An 18,128-nucleotide genomic window follows, 5' to 3' on the forward strand; every position below is an offset into this window, starting at 1 on the left:
TGTGCCTTGTATCCTGCCCCCAGCCTGCAGGGCCTAAAAGCCTTCCTTACTCTTCCCCACCGTAAACCAACCTGGGAGGGCACACCTGAGGAAAAGGACCCCGCAAGTCCTAGAAGCAGGCCTGGGCCACTGAGGCAGGGGATTCTGGGGTCCTTGGCAGCCAGAGCTTGGTCCAGAAAGGGAGTGTGGGCTCGGGTGGTCGCACCCTTCTGGCCCCATAAGGAAGGAGTGGCAAGTGGAGGGGTCTCTATAAAGTGTGGGAACTCCATTGCCTGGGTCTGAGGATTAAATAAGTCACTGCACACACTGTGCTTAGTGCAGTGCCTGGCATTGTTGCTAGCATGTGACAAATCATGCAAGCTACTGTTACTATTGCTGTGGTGGCAGTGCTATTGGAAGGGATCTCAAAGATGATCTCATCCAAATCCTTCATGTTACGTACGTGGTGAGGAAACACAGATATATTACAATTAACTGTGATTAAACACATGCATAGGGCTTCCCTGGTGGCTCAGTGGTTGAGAGTCTGCCTGCTAATGCAGGGGACACGGGTTCGAGCCCTGGTCTGGGAGGATCCCACATGCCGCGGAGCAACTAGGCCCGTGAGCCACAACTACTGAGCCTGCGCGTCTGGAGCCTGTGCTCCGCAACAAGAGAGGCCGCGATAGTGAGAGGCCCACGCACCGCGATGAAAAGTGGCCCCCGCTCGCCGCAACCAGAGAGAGCCCTCGCACAGAAACGAAGACGCAACACAGCAAAAATAAATAAATTAATTAAGAGTTAGGACTTCAATATATTCATTTTAAATAAATAAATAAATAAAAATAAACACATGCATAGTGGCAAAGCCACAACCTGACCCAGGGCTCTTACCATGCAGCTGCCTTTCCTCTGCTCCATAATGCAGTCTCCTCAGCAGGACGACGAGTTTAGGGTCAGCACTGACTTTAATATTCCCAGTCCACAGAGGCGACTTGTGCTCTTGCCGTCTTCTGGATAGGAGCAAGGAGTGTGTCCTTGGAGAAGGGGGACACCTTCAGTGGGAGTCAGTGCCGGGAACCTCCTGTGAAGGTCTCATCAAGTTGAGGTGGGAACACCTCAAATATTTACTGGACAATGAGAAGCACAGCCCTTACATGGATAAAGAAGAAGGTGACATTCTGTACTCGAGAGCAGCGTAGTGAAAGCTCCAGGACTGAATATTCTAAGTCAGAAAAACGTATTCTGGTTCAGAAATCAGATTTGCAGACTGACTGAATTTCTTCTCATGAGTTAAATATGAACAAAAGTAATTTGTAAATTTCCCTCCTTGTTCTCATTTTAAAACCTAGTTTGTTTCATTTTACCTGTAATCAATACATTCTTTGACTTTTTAGCAGTTGAAGATTGCTAACATGATTTATATTTTTGAAACTTTTAATTATGGAAACGCTCAAATACATACAAAAGTAAAGGGAATAATATAATATGATGAAGTTTGGGTATAATGATGCCCAGTGTACCCACTGTCTCTCCCGCCCCAATTCCAGGGAGATCACCTATGGCTAATTCTGTTTCATCTGTAAACCTGCCTTCCTTCCCCACCCTGGCAATGAAGTTTGAAACAAATCTCAGGCCTTTTATCATATCATCCATAAACACTTTGTTTTCTATAAGATTTTGATGAATTTTAAGCTCTTTCTCCATCTGGCTGCTTTAGACTTTAGTTTGTTCAGCTGGGGAATCAACGGACCAAAGCTTGGGCCCTTCTAGAGGCCTTGCATGGTCATAGGTCCAGACAGTTCAGAGCAAATCAGCTTGAAAATGGAGCCTCTATCATTTGGCTGCCAGGCTGGAACTGAACAAGGCAACATTTTGGATACTTTTTATTCCTAGCTGAATTTCTGCCAACTCTGTATATGGTATTTCCATAAAAGTCTTGTTTTCTTTCTCTTTTCTTTGAAGAATGAAACTTCTTTCCCCTTTTTTCAAAAGAGGAGAAGACTGTCATTCCAGATTCCATCCCTCCTGCTGCTGTCGCCTTTTCTTCTGTTTGATTTCTGCACTAGTCTCAGTTTGCAAATTCTGGGGTTTGGCAGTTCACAGGAGGACCCAGGGATGGGGAGGGTGGCCCTACTCGATGTCATTGAAAGATGACTGTACTTCAATCACTGGAGCTCAACTGAAAACTTTGAAAAGTTCTCTTTATAATCATTGAATTTTAAATAATTTTCCTAAAAAGACTGAGGGAAGAAAAAGGATGCCAAGTTCACATTTCCCTGCCAGAAACACTGTTCTTATTTTCAGTTGAATGGCTTGGCTATTAATTAAGGCTTCGTGCTCCGCAGCTATCTCTTTTTCTACATTCTTGCCGCTAATCATCATACATGTGACACATGACTTCTGTTTAAATGCTAAAGTTTATTAGAGTGGAAAAAAAAAATCAGTTATACAGGGAAGGAAAAGAGATTAGGAATCAAGTCCAAGCATTTGCTTATTCATCTGCATATGGTTAAAAGATTTAAAAGAATCCATTGGTTTCTATTTCACTGCTACATGCAGGCCAAGGAGCAAGGAGGAAAAAAAAAAAAAAAAAGCCTTTTCCTATCCATGGTGTAGAAATACATTCTCTTCCTTTTGCCTTGGAGGGAGAAATCGTCTCCTCTCCTAATATCAAGCCAAAGTAACCAAACTTTAGAGGGACTGGCTCCTTCTGAAAGGTTATTGTTCTAATTACCTATTGCTTTGAAATGAACTCCCCGAAAACTTAGTGGCAGAAAACAGCAACCATTTAATTCTGCTCATGGACGCTGCAGGTCAGAAATTCACTGGGCGCAGAAGGGAGGGCTTTTCTCTGCTCCATGGTGTTTGAGCCTCAGCTGGGAGGACTAGAAAGGCTGGGAGTGACTCAAATGGCGGGGCTGGAATCATCTGGAGGCTTCTCCCCTCACATGTCTAGCACCTGGATTGAGATGACTCAAAGCCTGTGCTTAGCTGTGACCATGACCCTGAACACCTACACCTGGCCCCTCCGCGGGGCTTGCGCTTCTCACAGCCTGGTGGCTGCCTTCTGTGACGGCATCCCCCGGGGGAATGTCTGAGTTAGAATGTCACTTCCCACTCTCACTGCAGTCTGGTGGCCGGTTTAAATTCCAAGGGAGAGCAACCAAACTCCACTTCTGCGTGAGGAAGCAGCCGGGTCATACTGCAGAGCATGTGGCTGGCCAACTTTGGAAAATACAATTCACCTCCGTGGTCTGGGTTGAGGCCCTTTAGGGAGGAGGTGGGAGAGGGAGTTACTGCGTGCCAAGGCCATCTTCTCCCTCCAGGCCCCCCACTGGCTCTTTTCACCCAGTTCTTACTCAGCTCTTCCCCAGTGGCCACGCTTTGTCCCCAGACCTTCTGTCTTTGTTCAGTCTCTGGTCATGGGCAGAGATGGAATCACAATAAACAAAAACACTCCCTGTAGCAGCTTCCTGGCTGCTGTGCTTAGTTTTTGGTTTGTCTTTCTTCATCTGTATACACAGCCACAAATATCTAAGGACAGATTCCCTGACTACTGATGATAGTTTTTTTCATTGAGAAATAATTCACATGCCATACGGTACACCTTTTTATAGTGTACAACTCAGTGGGTTTTAGTATATTCATAGTTGTACAACCATTATCGAATTCTAGAACATCTCACTTAAAAGAAAACCCCACATCCATTTAAAGTCACCCTCATTGCCCTTTCCCACAGCACCTGGCAACAATGAATCTACTTTCTCTCAATGGATTTGCCTATGCTGGACAGTTTATGTAAATGGAATCATACAATATGTGGGGTTTTATGATTGGCTTATTTCCCTGAGCATGTTTTCAAGGTTCATTCATCTATGCTGTAGCATGTCATGAATTAGTCACATCCTTTTTGTGACTGAATAATATTTCATCGTACAGATATATCACTTTTGTTAATCCATTAGTTTGGTGGACATCTAGGTTGTTCCCACCTTTTGACTATTATGAATAATGCTGGAATGAATGTTTGGGTACAGGATATGTGCGAACATGTTTTCAGTTCTCTGGGGTATACACCTAGGAGTGGAATTGCCGGGTCACATGGTAACTTTAATTCTTTGAGGAACTGCCGAACTGTTTTCCACAGCTGCTGAACCATTCTACATTCCCACCAGCAACGTATAAGGGTTTCAATTTCTCCACATTCTTGGCAACATATGTTATTTTCTGCTTTGTTTGATAAAGGCCATCCTAGAGGGTGGGAGTGGTTGCTGGGCTTAGTCTAAGGAGAGCCTTCCTTTAGGCCACTACATACCAAGGAAGCCACCTTGGTTGCCTGGAGACATAAGGTAACTGAGGGCTTACTATGTGTCAGGCTCTGTGCTAAAGGCAGTACGCGTATCATCTAGTTTGGTGTTCACAACTCCAGAACTAGGTACCATTATTATGCCTATTTGACAAGTAAACAAAGTGAGGCACAGAATAACTTGCTAGAAAAGGGACGAGGTTTGGAAGACATGAATTTCCCGTACTAAAAATAAGTTAGAGAACTTGGATACTAATGAAGGAGTCTGGTGGTCTAAGTAAAAGTTAAAAAAAAATTTTTTTTCAAAACAAAACAAAAAACGCCAGGCACATTGTAGCTGGCCAAATTCGAAGCTGGCCTCCAGTATTCTAACCATGATGCCCACACCCCGTATGATCCCCTATCCTGAAGTAGAAATGGGACCTATGAACATCATGGGCTATTGCTCTCCTGAATATGTTATATTAATATGGCAAAAGGAATTTTGAGGATGTTATTATGGTTCCTAGTCAGTTGACGCCAATTTAATTAAAAGGGAGAGAGATTACCGTAGGTGTGCCTGATCTCAGTTACGTGAGTCCTTAAAAGCGACAAGCTGCAATAGAGACTCTCCTGCTGCCCATTAAGAAACAGGTCACCATGAGCCCTACAACTGCAAGGAACTGAATTCAGCCAACAACACCCTGAACAAGTTTGGAAGATCTAGAGTTCCAGATCAGAACTCAGTCCTGGCTGTCACCCTGATTACAGCTTGTGAGACCCTGAGTAGAGAACTAGTTAAGCCCTGAATGAGTTTCTAACCTACGGAGCTGTGAGATAATCACTGTTACTTTAAGTCACTAAGTTTGCCGCACTTTGTTACACAGCAATAGAAAACTAGTACACAGAGCACAGACCGACTAAAGGCTGCTAGAGGAGATGAACTCATTGGTGTGTCATACATAAAGAACAGCACTTCTCAAAATGTGGCCCAGGGACCCCTGGGGGGCCTCAAGGTCTTTTCAGGGCTCCATGAGGTCAAAACTATTGTCATGTGATTAAGGCATACTGAGGTGTTATCTGTCTTTTTCCTTCTCATTATTTTATAGTTTTCTAGATGCTACAGGATGTGTGATGATGTCATTGCTCTGATGGTTAATAGAATGTGTCCCCGTCTATTCCTGTGTTTAAAAAATTTCTGGTTTAATTTCTAATGTGGTAAATATTGACAAATATAGCCCCCATAAACAAAAGTTCATTGGGGTCTTTCAATAATTTTTAATGAGGTCTTGAGACCAAAATGCTTGAGAACCACTGGTCCAGATGAAATGGAACTAAGTAGGCCTAGACAAAGTCTGAAAGTATAAGAATTTAGATACTTAATGGCTACATTCTGTCCTGAGCTGTGGTAGGTGTGACCAAGAGTGGAGCAAGGGCACAAAAGTTGCATGAGGTACAGTCCCTGAAGTAAGGCAAACATAAAGAATTAATTAGCAAAAGCATCCGTGTCTTCCCTTCACAGGTGTTTATGTAAGTACAAGGTACTGCAATATGATGGTACCTAATCTGTGCTAACCTTAGGTGTGGGCAGCTAGGACACAGTGTGTAGAGAAGAAGTTGCTGAAACCAGGCTATGGGGGAACAGTGATATTTTACTGGAGAGGTGAGACGTAAGTTGGGAGGGGAAGTGGGAAGAGGACAAATATTTCAGGCACCCTGCCTCAAATCTCAGCTGAAATGTCTCTTTCTTAGAGAGGCCTTTCCTGATATCCCTCTCTAGAGCAGTCAGCACTGTATTCCCTTCACAGCACCCTGCTGATTTCCTTTCTAGCACTTTTAAAATTTTAAACCTAACATAGCTGTTCAAATAAGTCTGGCTGGAGCTACAGTACCTTGGTTCAAATGCCAGCTCTGCTACTTTCTAGTTGTAAAATCTTAGATAAGTTACTTAATCTCTTTATGCCTCAGTTCCTCAAAAAATGTGCTAACAAAGCAAGGAATTTATGTTAAAGCGTTAGCTTAGTTGTGACCATGGGACTAAAAAGGAAGGCTGGATATGAACTAGTTCAAACGCAGAATCAACGGGTGAAATCAGATGACGAGGAGAGAAGAGGGATGAAAAGATACGGGAAAATTCTGGGGATATTAAAAAAAAAAGGCAACCAATTATATGTGGATTAAAGAAAGAGTAACAAAACAAAAATTATTCCAAAGTTTGTTGTTTGAGCAAGATGGCAGAGCCTGGCATCAGGTGACTACTTTGAAGGGAAAAGGAGGACGCATGTCAAATCCATGTTTAAAGTGAGTGGGAACAAGAACACAGACCACTTGATTTGAGAGTCCTGGGGTGCTGGGGCTTACAGAAGCAAGCTCATGGCAGATGACGAAATCTGGATGTCTGCTCATCGTCTGCCAAAGCTGAAATCATGGGGAAGAAACTACACAAGGTCCCCAACACCGAGCTGTATGGAGGACGACCTTCTTTAATATTCACGATGGCATTACCGTGGATAAAAGAAGCTTCATACATTGCTATCAAACTCTTTTTGGTGAGATGGGGCTTTTTAGGAGATATGAAGCACAGATTCAATGCAGGGAGCTGCACAGTAAGAGGTGGTACATTTCCCAACGTTAACCTATCTTGGTAAAGACAATTAAACAGTGTGTTTCCAGATGCTTTTATACGGGGAAGCCTGGGTCATCTCTCTTCTAGCAAGCACCTCTTGCTATTCAGTTTAAAAGTGTAGGGCTTCCCTGGTGGCGCAGTGGTTGAGAGTCCGCCTGCCGATGCAGGGGATACGGGTTCGTGTCCCGGTCTGGGAAGATCCCACATGCCGCGGAGCGGCTGGGCCCGTGAGCCATGGCCGCTGGGCCTGTGTGTCCGGAGCCTGTGCTCCGCAATGGGAGAGGCCACGGCAGTGAGAGGCCTGCGTACCGCAAAAAAAAAAAAAAAAAAAAAAGTCTACAACATTCCTCTTGTTGACATGGTTTCATAGCACTCTTCGTTCCAGGCGAAAGCTTCCTGTGATGACTTTTGGATGTCCCTTCTGAAACATTTAGGCTTTGACCTGGCAAGCTGCTGAGACCCATTAGGACAGCTGAACTGTAGATAAAATCTTCCAGGGAAGTAGGTGTGGGCAGGATGTGTGGTTTCCCTGCCTCTCATTTAAAGACTGATGCAACAAATTTTTCATGAATAGTCTCTTCCAGTAAGAGTTGCATTCCAGAGTGCCTCAAGAGGAATTGGAAAGGACAAGTTAGCTACTGATTTCTTCAGTTTCAGTTGAGACTAGAGCACTAGCTTTCTTCATGCCGCAGAAATGCACAGCAGGGATACAGCCCCTATTGCAATCTCAAACCAGCTCCCTTTGCTAGTGTGACCCTGAGGACTTGAATTAGCCATAACAGTAAGACACAGGGGAATAGGCATTTGTTTACCAAATAATCTGCAACTGAGAAAGAAGGCATGATCACATGTGCCTCAGCTGGGCTCTGAAACGTGTGCATAGCAGCCCGAACCCAGGAAGATATTTCTGAACTTTCAGTGATATAACACACACAGATTCTTTCTCTGACATTCCAGGCTAACCACTGTCTAAGTTAAGGCTCTGCAAAGCATCTGGGACATACGTTTCTGGAAAAAATCATGGCTTCTTTTCTACAATTCTCCATGGCCTAAGCATTGTAAGCTCTGGCCCGACAGGAGCCAATGCAGCAGGCTTCGTTGCGGGGGGCCCTGGGACAGCTGCCCTGGAGCACAGACGGGCATGAACTGCACTGACCACAGTCCACTCATCCACTATTCACCTAGTGCCACTCAGGAACAGTGACAGAGAAAAACTTTTCAAAGATGCATAAAATGTACATGCTGCTGTCTCAAAAAAAAAAAAAAAAATCACTTTCTCCCTAAAAAAGTCGAGGCTTACTTCATCTCCGCTCCTGCTGGAACCACACAAATATGGTACCTGATATTTCAGACCTTTATGTCAGGTGACACAGAGCCAGTGCCTGAGATCTGAGATTTAAAGTCAAAGCACAGTGAACTAGCGCTTGGCTGCCCCACTGGCCACCGGCAAAGTGCTTTCACTATTCTGAGAGCCTTCTGCCATGCGTTTCCCCAGCCAAAAACCTGGGAAAATGTCCTGACAGATGAGCCTACTTTACTTTATTCAGAGAAAGAGAATTTCTAAAAGAACAAGAAAGGCTAGGGTAGCCTCAACATTTTAATTTTATGTCATCTTAGGTGATCAAGCCCCTTTTCACCAAAAGTCAATTTCTTTGTTAATTTCTTACCATTTCTTTATTAGATTTATATCACACTTATAAGACAGATTTAAGAGGAAAAAAAAAAACAACTTAAACATCACAAGAGGTCTTCTCATTGTCTGTTGCCTTGTTAAAATAGCAGGGAGGGGAATGGAATTCCTGTTTATTGCAGAGCTGCTGGGCCAGGCCCTGCATTAGGTGTTGTACTTCTGTTGTAGTTGACAGGGCTCTTTAGGAGCACAGATTCTCAAGCAGGGCCAGCTAAATAATCGGCAAGGTCCAGTGCAAAATACAGTGTGAGCCCCTTATTCAAAACATGCTAAGAAATTCAAGAGAGAGACAGCAGAGTACTAAACCAAGTGTCGGGCCCTGCTAACTATGGGTCCCTATGTGGCCGCAGAGGCCCCATGCCCATGATCCTGGCTCTGCTCTTAAGCTTGGGCTCGAATTCTCGATCTGGCACTTACTAGTCCTATGAGCTTGGAAAGTCATCTGTAAAATGGGGGAAATTACAGTCCCTACCTCATTGAGTTGTTATTAGAGTTAAATGAGTTAATATTTGAAAAGTGCTTACAAGAACACCTGGCATACAACAAGCACTTAAGTAAATGTTAAGTAAATATATACTCTCCTGAGCCTACACATCTTAAAATGCCAGAGATAGCTATAGCCACAAAATCGTGAATTTACCATAACATTAAAAAAAATGTTTTGAGAGTTCGGCCCTGATAAACAGAACCATGTTTTTACTCGTATGACAGTAGTCACCTTTTCATTTATTTTAACAAACAAAAGATTTTAAAAGATATCCTGGAGTAAGGCCAGCTACTCACAAAGCAAAACCAAAGAATAAAAACAGATACTGGTCTATGCGCTCAGTTCTGGAAGCCTGTGGAGTGCAAATTGTCATGAAGCCAATTTAATATAACTGCTTCCTTTATGCTGAAAGGATCCACTAGGGACCTCTCTGTTTCCATACAGGAAATAAAGCCTGTTGTGTCTGAACAAAAACTAAGAAATATTTTTCTTTTTCTTTCTATAATGCAGAATACTGTAAAACAAAAAAAAAGCTGTAGAACAGGAAATGTGGCTAATCATACAAATTCTATATTTAGTTCTAGAAAATATTAGTAAAGTATTAGTAAAACAAGTCAGAAGATAACTTGCAGGTAGTGGTAAACACCTTTATATAGAACAGAAATTTGGAGCACGGAGGCATAAACACTTAATGGTTTATTAATGTTTGTTTTATAAAAGCAACCTCAGTTTCCTCACTGGGTTACTTATACATTTCTCTACTCTTGACCACCAATAATTCTCAGGATTCTCAAAGGCTTTTACATAAACATGTAGTTTTCTGTTCCCCATTTATAGTAAATATTGTTGACTGCAAAATTCTAAAGAAGTAAGTTGTCATTCATCAAACAATTCGCCCAAGGTAGACAGATTTGGGATATTTCTCCTTAAGAGTCGGCCACTGAACAATGAAGTAATCGGAGAGGTGAAACAGAATCTTTCCGGACAGGGATAAATGTTCCACTCGGCAGATGCTTTCAACGTAGACAATGATCACTTTCTTTATTCCTAGTATCCCAAGGAGAAGGGCAGATATACAGATAGGAACACATGTTCCTGGTCCGTTACATAACACCTTGAAAAAAAAAAAGTTGAAGGTCAAATAAAAACACAGAATACTGCTCTAATTTTAAATGAAAAACAGTCCAATATTAGAGAGGATTTTTTTACTATGCTAAGTCTTGAGCGATTCCTTGTTAAGATCTGGCCTGTAGCAAACTCGTGCAGTTAGAAGCCAGGTGGGGCTGTGTTGTCGGCTCTCCTGCTTACCAACTGTGTGAGTTGGGACAAATCAGTCCACTTCTCTGCACCTGGGTGGCCTGCCCTGCACCACAGGACGAGTGCGCACAGTGCCCGGTGCTCAGCCAGCACCCACGGGATGGGTGCGTGTTGCTCTTCTCCGACTGCTTTGTGGATCTTGAATGTCACACAAACATGGAAAACAGATAAAATGAGTTGTGATTCACTGTTTTCTCATATATTGACTTGTTCGTGTTGATTTTTTAAAGTAATCTAATTCATAGTTGGAGGACTGACATGTTAAGATATAGGAGAAAATGTCTTTAAATGACTAATTATGTAGAATATTTTTGTTGGAGGTAGAATCACTGTAGGAGTTCAATCCAACACATGGGATATTCGAGAGAAGGTTACTAAAGGAATGAGATTTTCCCTCAAGAGAATTTAATCCACATTTGTGGTCCCGAGAGTTTTAATGCTTTTGACTTCTGCTAATTTTTATAGAAAGCCACTGATTAAAAACAATTTAGTTGGTGAACCTAATGAGAGAAATAAAAATTTAACTCATAGAGTAACTGCAAAGAATTTTTATAAGTTTTTTAAGAAAATGAGGGGAAAGCTATTACACAGAATTGTTGGTAAGATAATTTACTATTATTTTCAGAGGAGAAAAAGCATTTTGCACAACATCTCAATCATATGCTCGTGCTGACTGAATTAGTACAATCTAATAAAGCATTTTTTACTCCACAAGTCACAAAACAGGAGATCCGTGGTTGTCTACACACGCCTACTGGGTATTACCTACAATGTCACATGATCGCTCCAGCACAAGGCCCACAAAACTTATCAGACATCAGAGAATCTTAGAGATGAAAGGGTCCCCAGAAATATTGTCTAACCATCCCAGCATTGCAGGGACCTTCCCCAACAGATGTCTGAGTTGCCCCTATAACCTTTCTTCATAGACCCTCAATGGAGCATAACAAAATGGGACAGGGAGTCTGGGGTTAAACAAGCTGTGTACTAGCTCTGTGACCTTGGACGACGGTAATCGTAATTACCACCTCAGCTCTCACTACCACTATTTATCAACAACACATCGTGGTCAGGTACTGTACTGAACATTTGACATGTATTCTTTTAGTTAATCTTCACAGCAATCATTTGAGGCAAGCTTTCATATCCCTTTTTGCAGAATAGGAATCTGAGGCACAGAGAGGCTGGGCCAGCTGACTGATCACACACCTAGTCCAGACTAGATGACCTTTCCTGTTAGCTCCAGGATTTGATCATTCTTTGAGTCTCATTTGTTTCTAGTTTTGTCTGAAGCCTAAGTTACAAGATTGTTCTGAATCCTTTCAGGATTTAGAATTCTAAAAATCCTATTAATGCAAGGTTTCTCTAATAACGGCACTATTGACATTTTGGACCGGATTCTTTTTCCTTGTGGGGCCAGTCCTGTGCATCGTAGAATGTTTAGCAGTATCCCTGGCCTCTACCCACAATACTCCAGTAGCCAAGAAGATGAAGAATGTCTCCAGGCGTTGCCAACTCTCCAGGAGAGAACCACTGTGTTCATGTATTCCCTAATCCTTGGATTATCTGTGTTGCTTTTCTCAATTTTTTTTCCCATAGTACAGAACAAAATAAAACCTACAGCTAAAAGATAATATAAAGGTTGCATGTTGGATCTTGAATGTCACAAAAATATTTTCATGTTTGTTGCCTTTAAAAAAAATATACATATCCACATGTGTTCCCTTCAGTGTCTGATCGGCCTGCTATACACAAGCTGTGAATACATTAATAGAGATGTCTGGATACAAGAGGGGAAGCGACTGGGCACTGGTGGGAGATGCTTTAATAACCTGCCATAGATCAGAGGCAAAAGGTAAAAGTGGAAATTAAAGGTATTTTGTTTATCTCTGTTGTATCTCTATTTTGAGGTACCTTACTACAAAAGTCCCAGAAACAATAAAATCACAAAACCCTAAACCAAGTATATAAAAAAAAAATCTTAAGGAAAACTGAGGCAAAGGAAAGCTTCTTTTAATTAACCACAGGTTTTTAACTCTGAGTTTTACAGTAGCCTGGGCAAAAATTTAAAAATTGGGGATTATGGAGTTTCTATTATTTCATGGAGCATACCAAAGAGACTTATTCCAAGCACTAAACAAACTAGAATTTACTGAGATAGCCTGGGTAAAGACTTTAAACAATATAATGGTTGAAGTTGTCTTTTTAATTTTATAAAAAACACAGAAATACTCTTCATATTTCTATTTCTTAAAACATAAGTTCTCAGTAAACGTGGGTGCACTGCTCTTACTAACGCTCTACCTCACTACTTTGTAAGCTCCTTATAAGCAGGGTCAATTTCTAGGACAATCTATGTTTTGAACCTGGAACAAAATAGGCACTCACTAATTCTGCTGAAAGGAAGGAAGGAAAAGCATTGAAGGATAAGGGAGGAGGGAATCCTTTGCCTACCATGTATGAAGTCAAACGTTCGCTCTGTCAGACTTGGCCCTGTTTGTAGCTGTATCGTACACATTTATCATGAACATAATGGCTGTGACTGACAACTTAAAACTTTTTTACTATCTCAGATCCATCGCCTTTTCCTCAGGGGAACCACTGTATCCCTTGCTCTCAACTTAAATGTTTCAATAGAGTTGACTCCACGCTCAACTATAAGGAGAGGACATATGACTCCAGTCTGACCAGCTAGATCATCGAATTGCCCTGGGCAAGGTCATCCGTTCAGGGAAGAGCATATAACCCAGTGAGAAGCCGCAAGACATAGTGGGACATTGGTTGGGGCTACTGAGAGAGCAGTACCTTTTCTGTTGTACTGGCATCTAGGAGAATGTGGACCTGGCAATGGTAACATCTATCTTGCCACCATGTGGAGGGCTTGAGAATGAAGCCATCACAAAGCAGAAGAGAGCAGAGCTGAGAGATGAAGACAAGCCAGGTCCCAAAGATAGCATTTAAGATCCATGAATCCAGCTGTGCCTGAAGGAAACCAGATCTACCCCTAGACTTGCCAGGTATGTGAGGGAATATATTCCATTTTTGCTTAAGCCAGTTTGAATCAGGACTTCTGTCATTAGCAATAAAAAGCATCCTGACACAGCCCTTTATTTTGTCTAACTCCCTGACTAAGCCCCGACTGTCTGCAGTGCCAACCGGTAGGTGTTCATACGTGCCTGTTGGATGAATTAGCAAATCAATAAACTTCTCTGAGAGCAGGAAATCTAAGAGATGTACTAAAGATAATATAAATTATGGGTCTAGAAAACTGCAAGAGGTCAGGGCTAAAATAAACATGAAGTCATGAGGCTAGATGAGCCCGATCGAGGATCAAGAAGAGTTACAAGAGGACTGTTGTTCTGTAGATTTGGGTCACCACAGGTCAGGTCCTGTTGGCTGAGACATGACATCGGCATGCACGAAAAGACAAATTTAACTAGGGTAGTCTGAACTTAATTCGTAGCCTAGTAGGAACCCCATACACAGAATACGGGCCAAGACCTTTGGGGTCCTGGGTTGGTTTGAAAGTCAGAGACCATAAAGTTGAGGGTGATCCAAGCATATGAAGGTGAAATTGAAAGCCAGATGCAGAGTCCAACTACTCTGTAATCTAAAGAGACTGGACAGAAAAGCGGAGCCCAACTCTGAGACACTGGCCTGAAAACCAGACTTTTGGACACCAGCCTCTGGCTGGTGGAGGAGGAGGCTGGAGAGAGCTAACAAACTGAGGAACCCAGCTGCAGGCAAGGTTTTACTGAGCTTCCAGGGCCATGCAAGAAGCTGGAGAACTAGAGCCCACTGTCAAAGCTGAGCTGGCTTGGGAAGACAGTCTCTATGGAGGTCACAGGTTCTGTCAAAACCAACACTTCCATATATAGGATATTGGTTCCATTATGTAGACAGGTAAAAGTGGAGATGAGGAAGGCAGTAACCACTGAGATGTAGAACTACTCAGGAGTCACAGCAAGAGCCTTACAGGGGCTTCCCTGGTGGCGCAGTGGTTGAGAGTCCGCCTGCCGATGCAGGGGACATGGGTTCGTGTCCTGGTCTGGGAAGATTCCACATGCCGCGGAGCGGCTGGGCCCGTGAGCCATGGCTGCTGAGCCTGCGCATCTAGAGCCTGTGCTCTGCAACGGGAGAGGCCGCGACAGTGAGAGGCCCGCGTACCGCAAAAATAAATAAATAAATAAAAATAAAGAAGCCTTATAGGTAAGTTGCTTAACAATGCATCCTTCTTTTTTTTTCTTTGTTTGTATTTTATTGAAACCCTTTATTTATTAATTTATTTTTTAACATCTTTATTGGAGTGCAATTGCTTTACAACGTTGTTTTAGTTTCTATTGTATAATAAAGTGAAACAGCTATACGTATACATATATCCCCATATCCCATCCCTTTTGCATCTCCCTCCCACCCTCCCTATCCCACCCCTCTAGGTGGTCACAAAGCACCGAGTTGAACTCCCTGTGCTCTGTAGCTGCTTCCCACTAGCTATCTACCTTACATTTGATAGGGTATATATGTCAATGCTACTCGCTCACTTCATCCCAGCTTACCCTTCCCCCATACCGTGTCCTCAAGTCCATTCTCTACATCTGCATCTTTATTCCTGTCCTGCCCCTAGGTTCATCAGAACCTTTTTTTTTTTTTTTTAAGATTCCATACATGTGTTAGCATACGGTATTAGTTGTTCTCTTTATGACTTCACTCTGTATGACAGACTCTAGGTCCATCCACCTCACTACAAATAACTCAATTTCCTTTCCCTTTATGGCTGAGTAATATTCCATTGTATATATGTGCCACATCTTCTTTATCCATTCATCTGTCGATGGACACCTAGGTAGCTTCCATGTCCTGGCTATTGTAAATAGTGCTGCAATGAACATTGTGGTACATGACTCTTTTTGAATTATGCTTTTTTCAGAGTATATGCCCAGTAGTAGGATTGCTGGGTCATATGGTAGTTCTATTTTTAGTTTTTTAAGGAACCTCCATACTGTTCTCCATAGTGGCTGTACCAATTCACATTCCCACCAGCAGTGCAAGAGGCTTCCCTTTTCTCCACACCCTCTCCAGCATTTATTGCTTGTAGATTTTTTGATGATGGCCATTCTGACCAGTGTGAGGTGATACCTCATTGCAGTTTTGATTTTTTTTTTTAACATCTTTATTGGGGTATAATTGCTTTACAATGGTGTGTTAGTTTCTGCTTTACAACACAGTGAATCAGCCATACATATACACATGTTCCCATATCTCCTCCCTCTTGCATCTCCCTCCCTCTCACCCTCCCCATCCCACCCCTCCAGGCGGTCACAAAGCACTGAGCTGATATCCCTGTGCTATGCGGCCGCTTCCCACTAGCTATCTACCTTACGTTTGGTAGTGTATATATGTACATGCCTCTCTCTCGCTCTGTCACAGCTCACCCTTCCCCCTCTCCATATCCTCAAGTCCATTCTCTAGTAGGTCTGTGTCTTTATTCCTGTCTTACCCCTAGGTCCTTCATGACATTTTTTTCTTAAATTCCATATATATGTGTTAGCATATGGTATTTGTCTCTCTTTCTGACTTACTTCACTCTGTATGACAGACTCTAGGTCTATCCACCTCATTACAAATAGCTCAATTTCGTTTCTTTTTATGGCTGAGTAATATTCCATTGTATATATGTGCCACATCTTCTTTATCCATTCATCCGATGATGGGCACTTAGGTTGTTTCCATCTCTGGGCTATTGTAAATAAAGCTACAATGAACATTTTGGTACATGACTCTTTTTGAATTTTGGTTTTCTCAGGGTATATGCCCAGTAGTGGGATTGCTGGGTCATATGGTAGTTCTATTTGTAGTTTTTTAAGGAACCTCCATACTGTTCTCCATAGTGGCTGCACCAATTCACATTCTCACCAGCAGTGCAAGAGTGTTCCCTTTTCTCCACATCCTCTCCAGCATTTATTGTTTCTAGATTTTTTGATGATGGCCATTCTGACTGGTATGAGGTGATATCTCATTGTAGTTTTGATTTTCATTTCTCTAATGATTAGTGATGTTGAGCATCCTTTCATGTGTTTGTTGGCAATCTGTATATCTGCTTTGAAAAAATGTCTATTTACATCTTCTGCCCATTTTTGGATTGGGTTGTTTGTTTTTTTGATATTGCGCTGCATGAGCTGCTTGTATATTTTGGAAATTAATCCTTTGTCAGTTGCTTTGTTTGCAAATATTTTCCCCCATTCTGAGGGTTGTCTTTTTGTCTTGTTTATGTTTTCCTTTGCTGTGCAAAAGCTTTTAAGTTTCATTAGGTCCTATTTGTTTATTTTTGTTTTTATTTCCATTTCTCTATGAGATGAGTCAAAAAGGATCTTGCTGTGATTTATGACAAAGAGTGTTCTTCCTATGTTTTCCTCTAAGAGTTTTATACTGTCTAGCCTTACATTTAGGTCTTTAATCCATTTTGAGTTTATTTTTGTGTATTGTGTTAGGGAGTGTTCTAATTTCATTCTTTTACATGTAGCTGGCCAGTTTTCCCAGCACCACTTATTGAAGAGGCTGTCTTGTCTCCAGTGTATATTCTTGCCTCCTTTATCAAAAATAAGGTGACCATATGTGCGTGCGTTTACCTCTGGGCTTTCTATCCTGTTCCATTAATCTATATTTCTGTTTTTGTACCAGTACCATACCGTCTTGATTACTGTAGTACAATCTGAAGTCAGGAAGCCTGATTCCTCCAGCCCCATTTTTCTTTCTCAAGATTGCTTTGGCTATTTGAGGTCTTTTGTGTTTCCATACAAATTGTGAAATTTTTTGTTCTAGTTCTGTGAAAAATGCCAGTGGTAGTTTGATAGGGATTGCATTGAATCTGTAGATTACTTTGGGTAGTATAGTCATTTTCACAATGTTAATTCTTCCTATCCAAGAACATGGTATATCTCTCCATCTGTTTGTATCATCTTTAATATCTTTCATCAGTGTCTTATAATTTTCTGCATACAGGTCTTTTGTCTCCTTAGGTAGGTTTATTCCTAGGTATGTTATTCTTTTTGTTGCAATGGTAAATGAGAGTGTTTCCTTAATTTCTCTTTCAGATTCTTCATCAATAGTGTATAGGAATGCAAGAGATTTCTGTGCATTAATTTTGTATCCTGGTACTTTACCAAATTCATTGCTTAGCTCTAGTAGTTTTCTGGTAGCATCTTTAGGGTTCTCTATGTATAGTATCATATCATCTGCAAATAGTGACAGTTTTACTTCTTCTTTTCCAATTTGTATTTCTTTTACTTCTCTGACTGCTGTGGCTAAAACTTCCAAAACTATGTTGGATAACAGCTGTGAGAGTGGGCAACCGTGTCTTTTTCCTGATCTTAGATGAAATGGTTTCAGTTTTTCACCATTGAGAATGATATTGGCTGTGGGTTTGTCATATATAGCCTTTATTATGTTGGGGTAAGTTCCCTCTATGACTACTTTCTGGAGAGTTTTTATCATAAATGGGTGTTGAATTTTATCAAAAGCTTTTTCTGCATCTATTGAGATGATTATATGGTTTTTATCCTTCAATTTGCTAATATGGTGTATCACATTGATTGATTTGCGTATATTGAAGAATCCTTGCATTCCTGGGATAAACCCCACTTGATCATGGTATATGATCCTTTTAATGTGCTGTTGGATTCTGTTTGCTAGTATTTTATTGAGGATTTTTGCATCTGTGTTCATCAGTTATATTGGCCTGTAG

The 18,128-nt window shown here is 41.7% G+C and overlaps 1 protein-coding gene across 1 annotated transcript in view; it reads right to left on the reverse strand.

Moving 5' to 3' along the window:
- Window positions 1-5,131: 5,131 nt before the first annotated feature.
- ALG14 (ALG14 UDP-N-acetylglucosaminyltransferase subunit) overlaps window positions 5,132-18,128 on the reverse strand; it is a 108,857-nt gene continuing 95,860 nt past the window's right edge. Inside the window, exon 4 of the mRNA XM_079925301.1 lies at window positions 5,132-10,184. Coding sequence (XP_079781427.1) covers window positions 9,954-10,184 — 231 coding nt within the window. The 3' untranslated portion in view covers window positions 5,132-9,953. The remainder of the gene's footprint in view (window positions 10,185-18,128) is intronic.

This window comes from Stenella coeruleoalba, assembly GCF_951394435.1.
Source record: "Stenella coeruleoalba genome assembly, chromosome: 1".
NCBI lineage: Eukaryota > Metazoa > Chordata > Mammalia > Artiodactyla > Delphinidae > Stenella > Stenella coeruleoalba.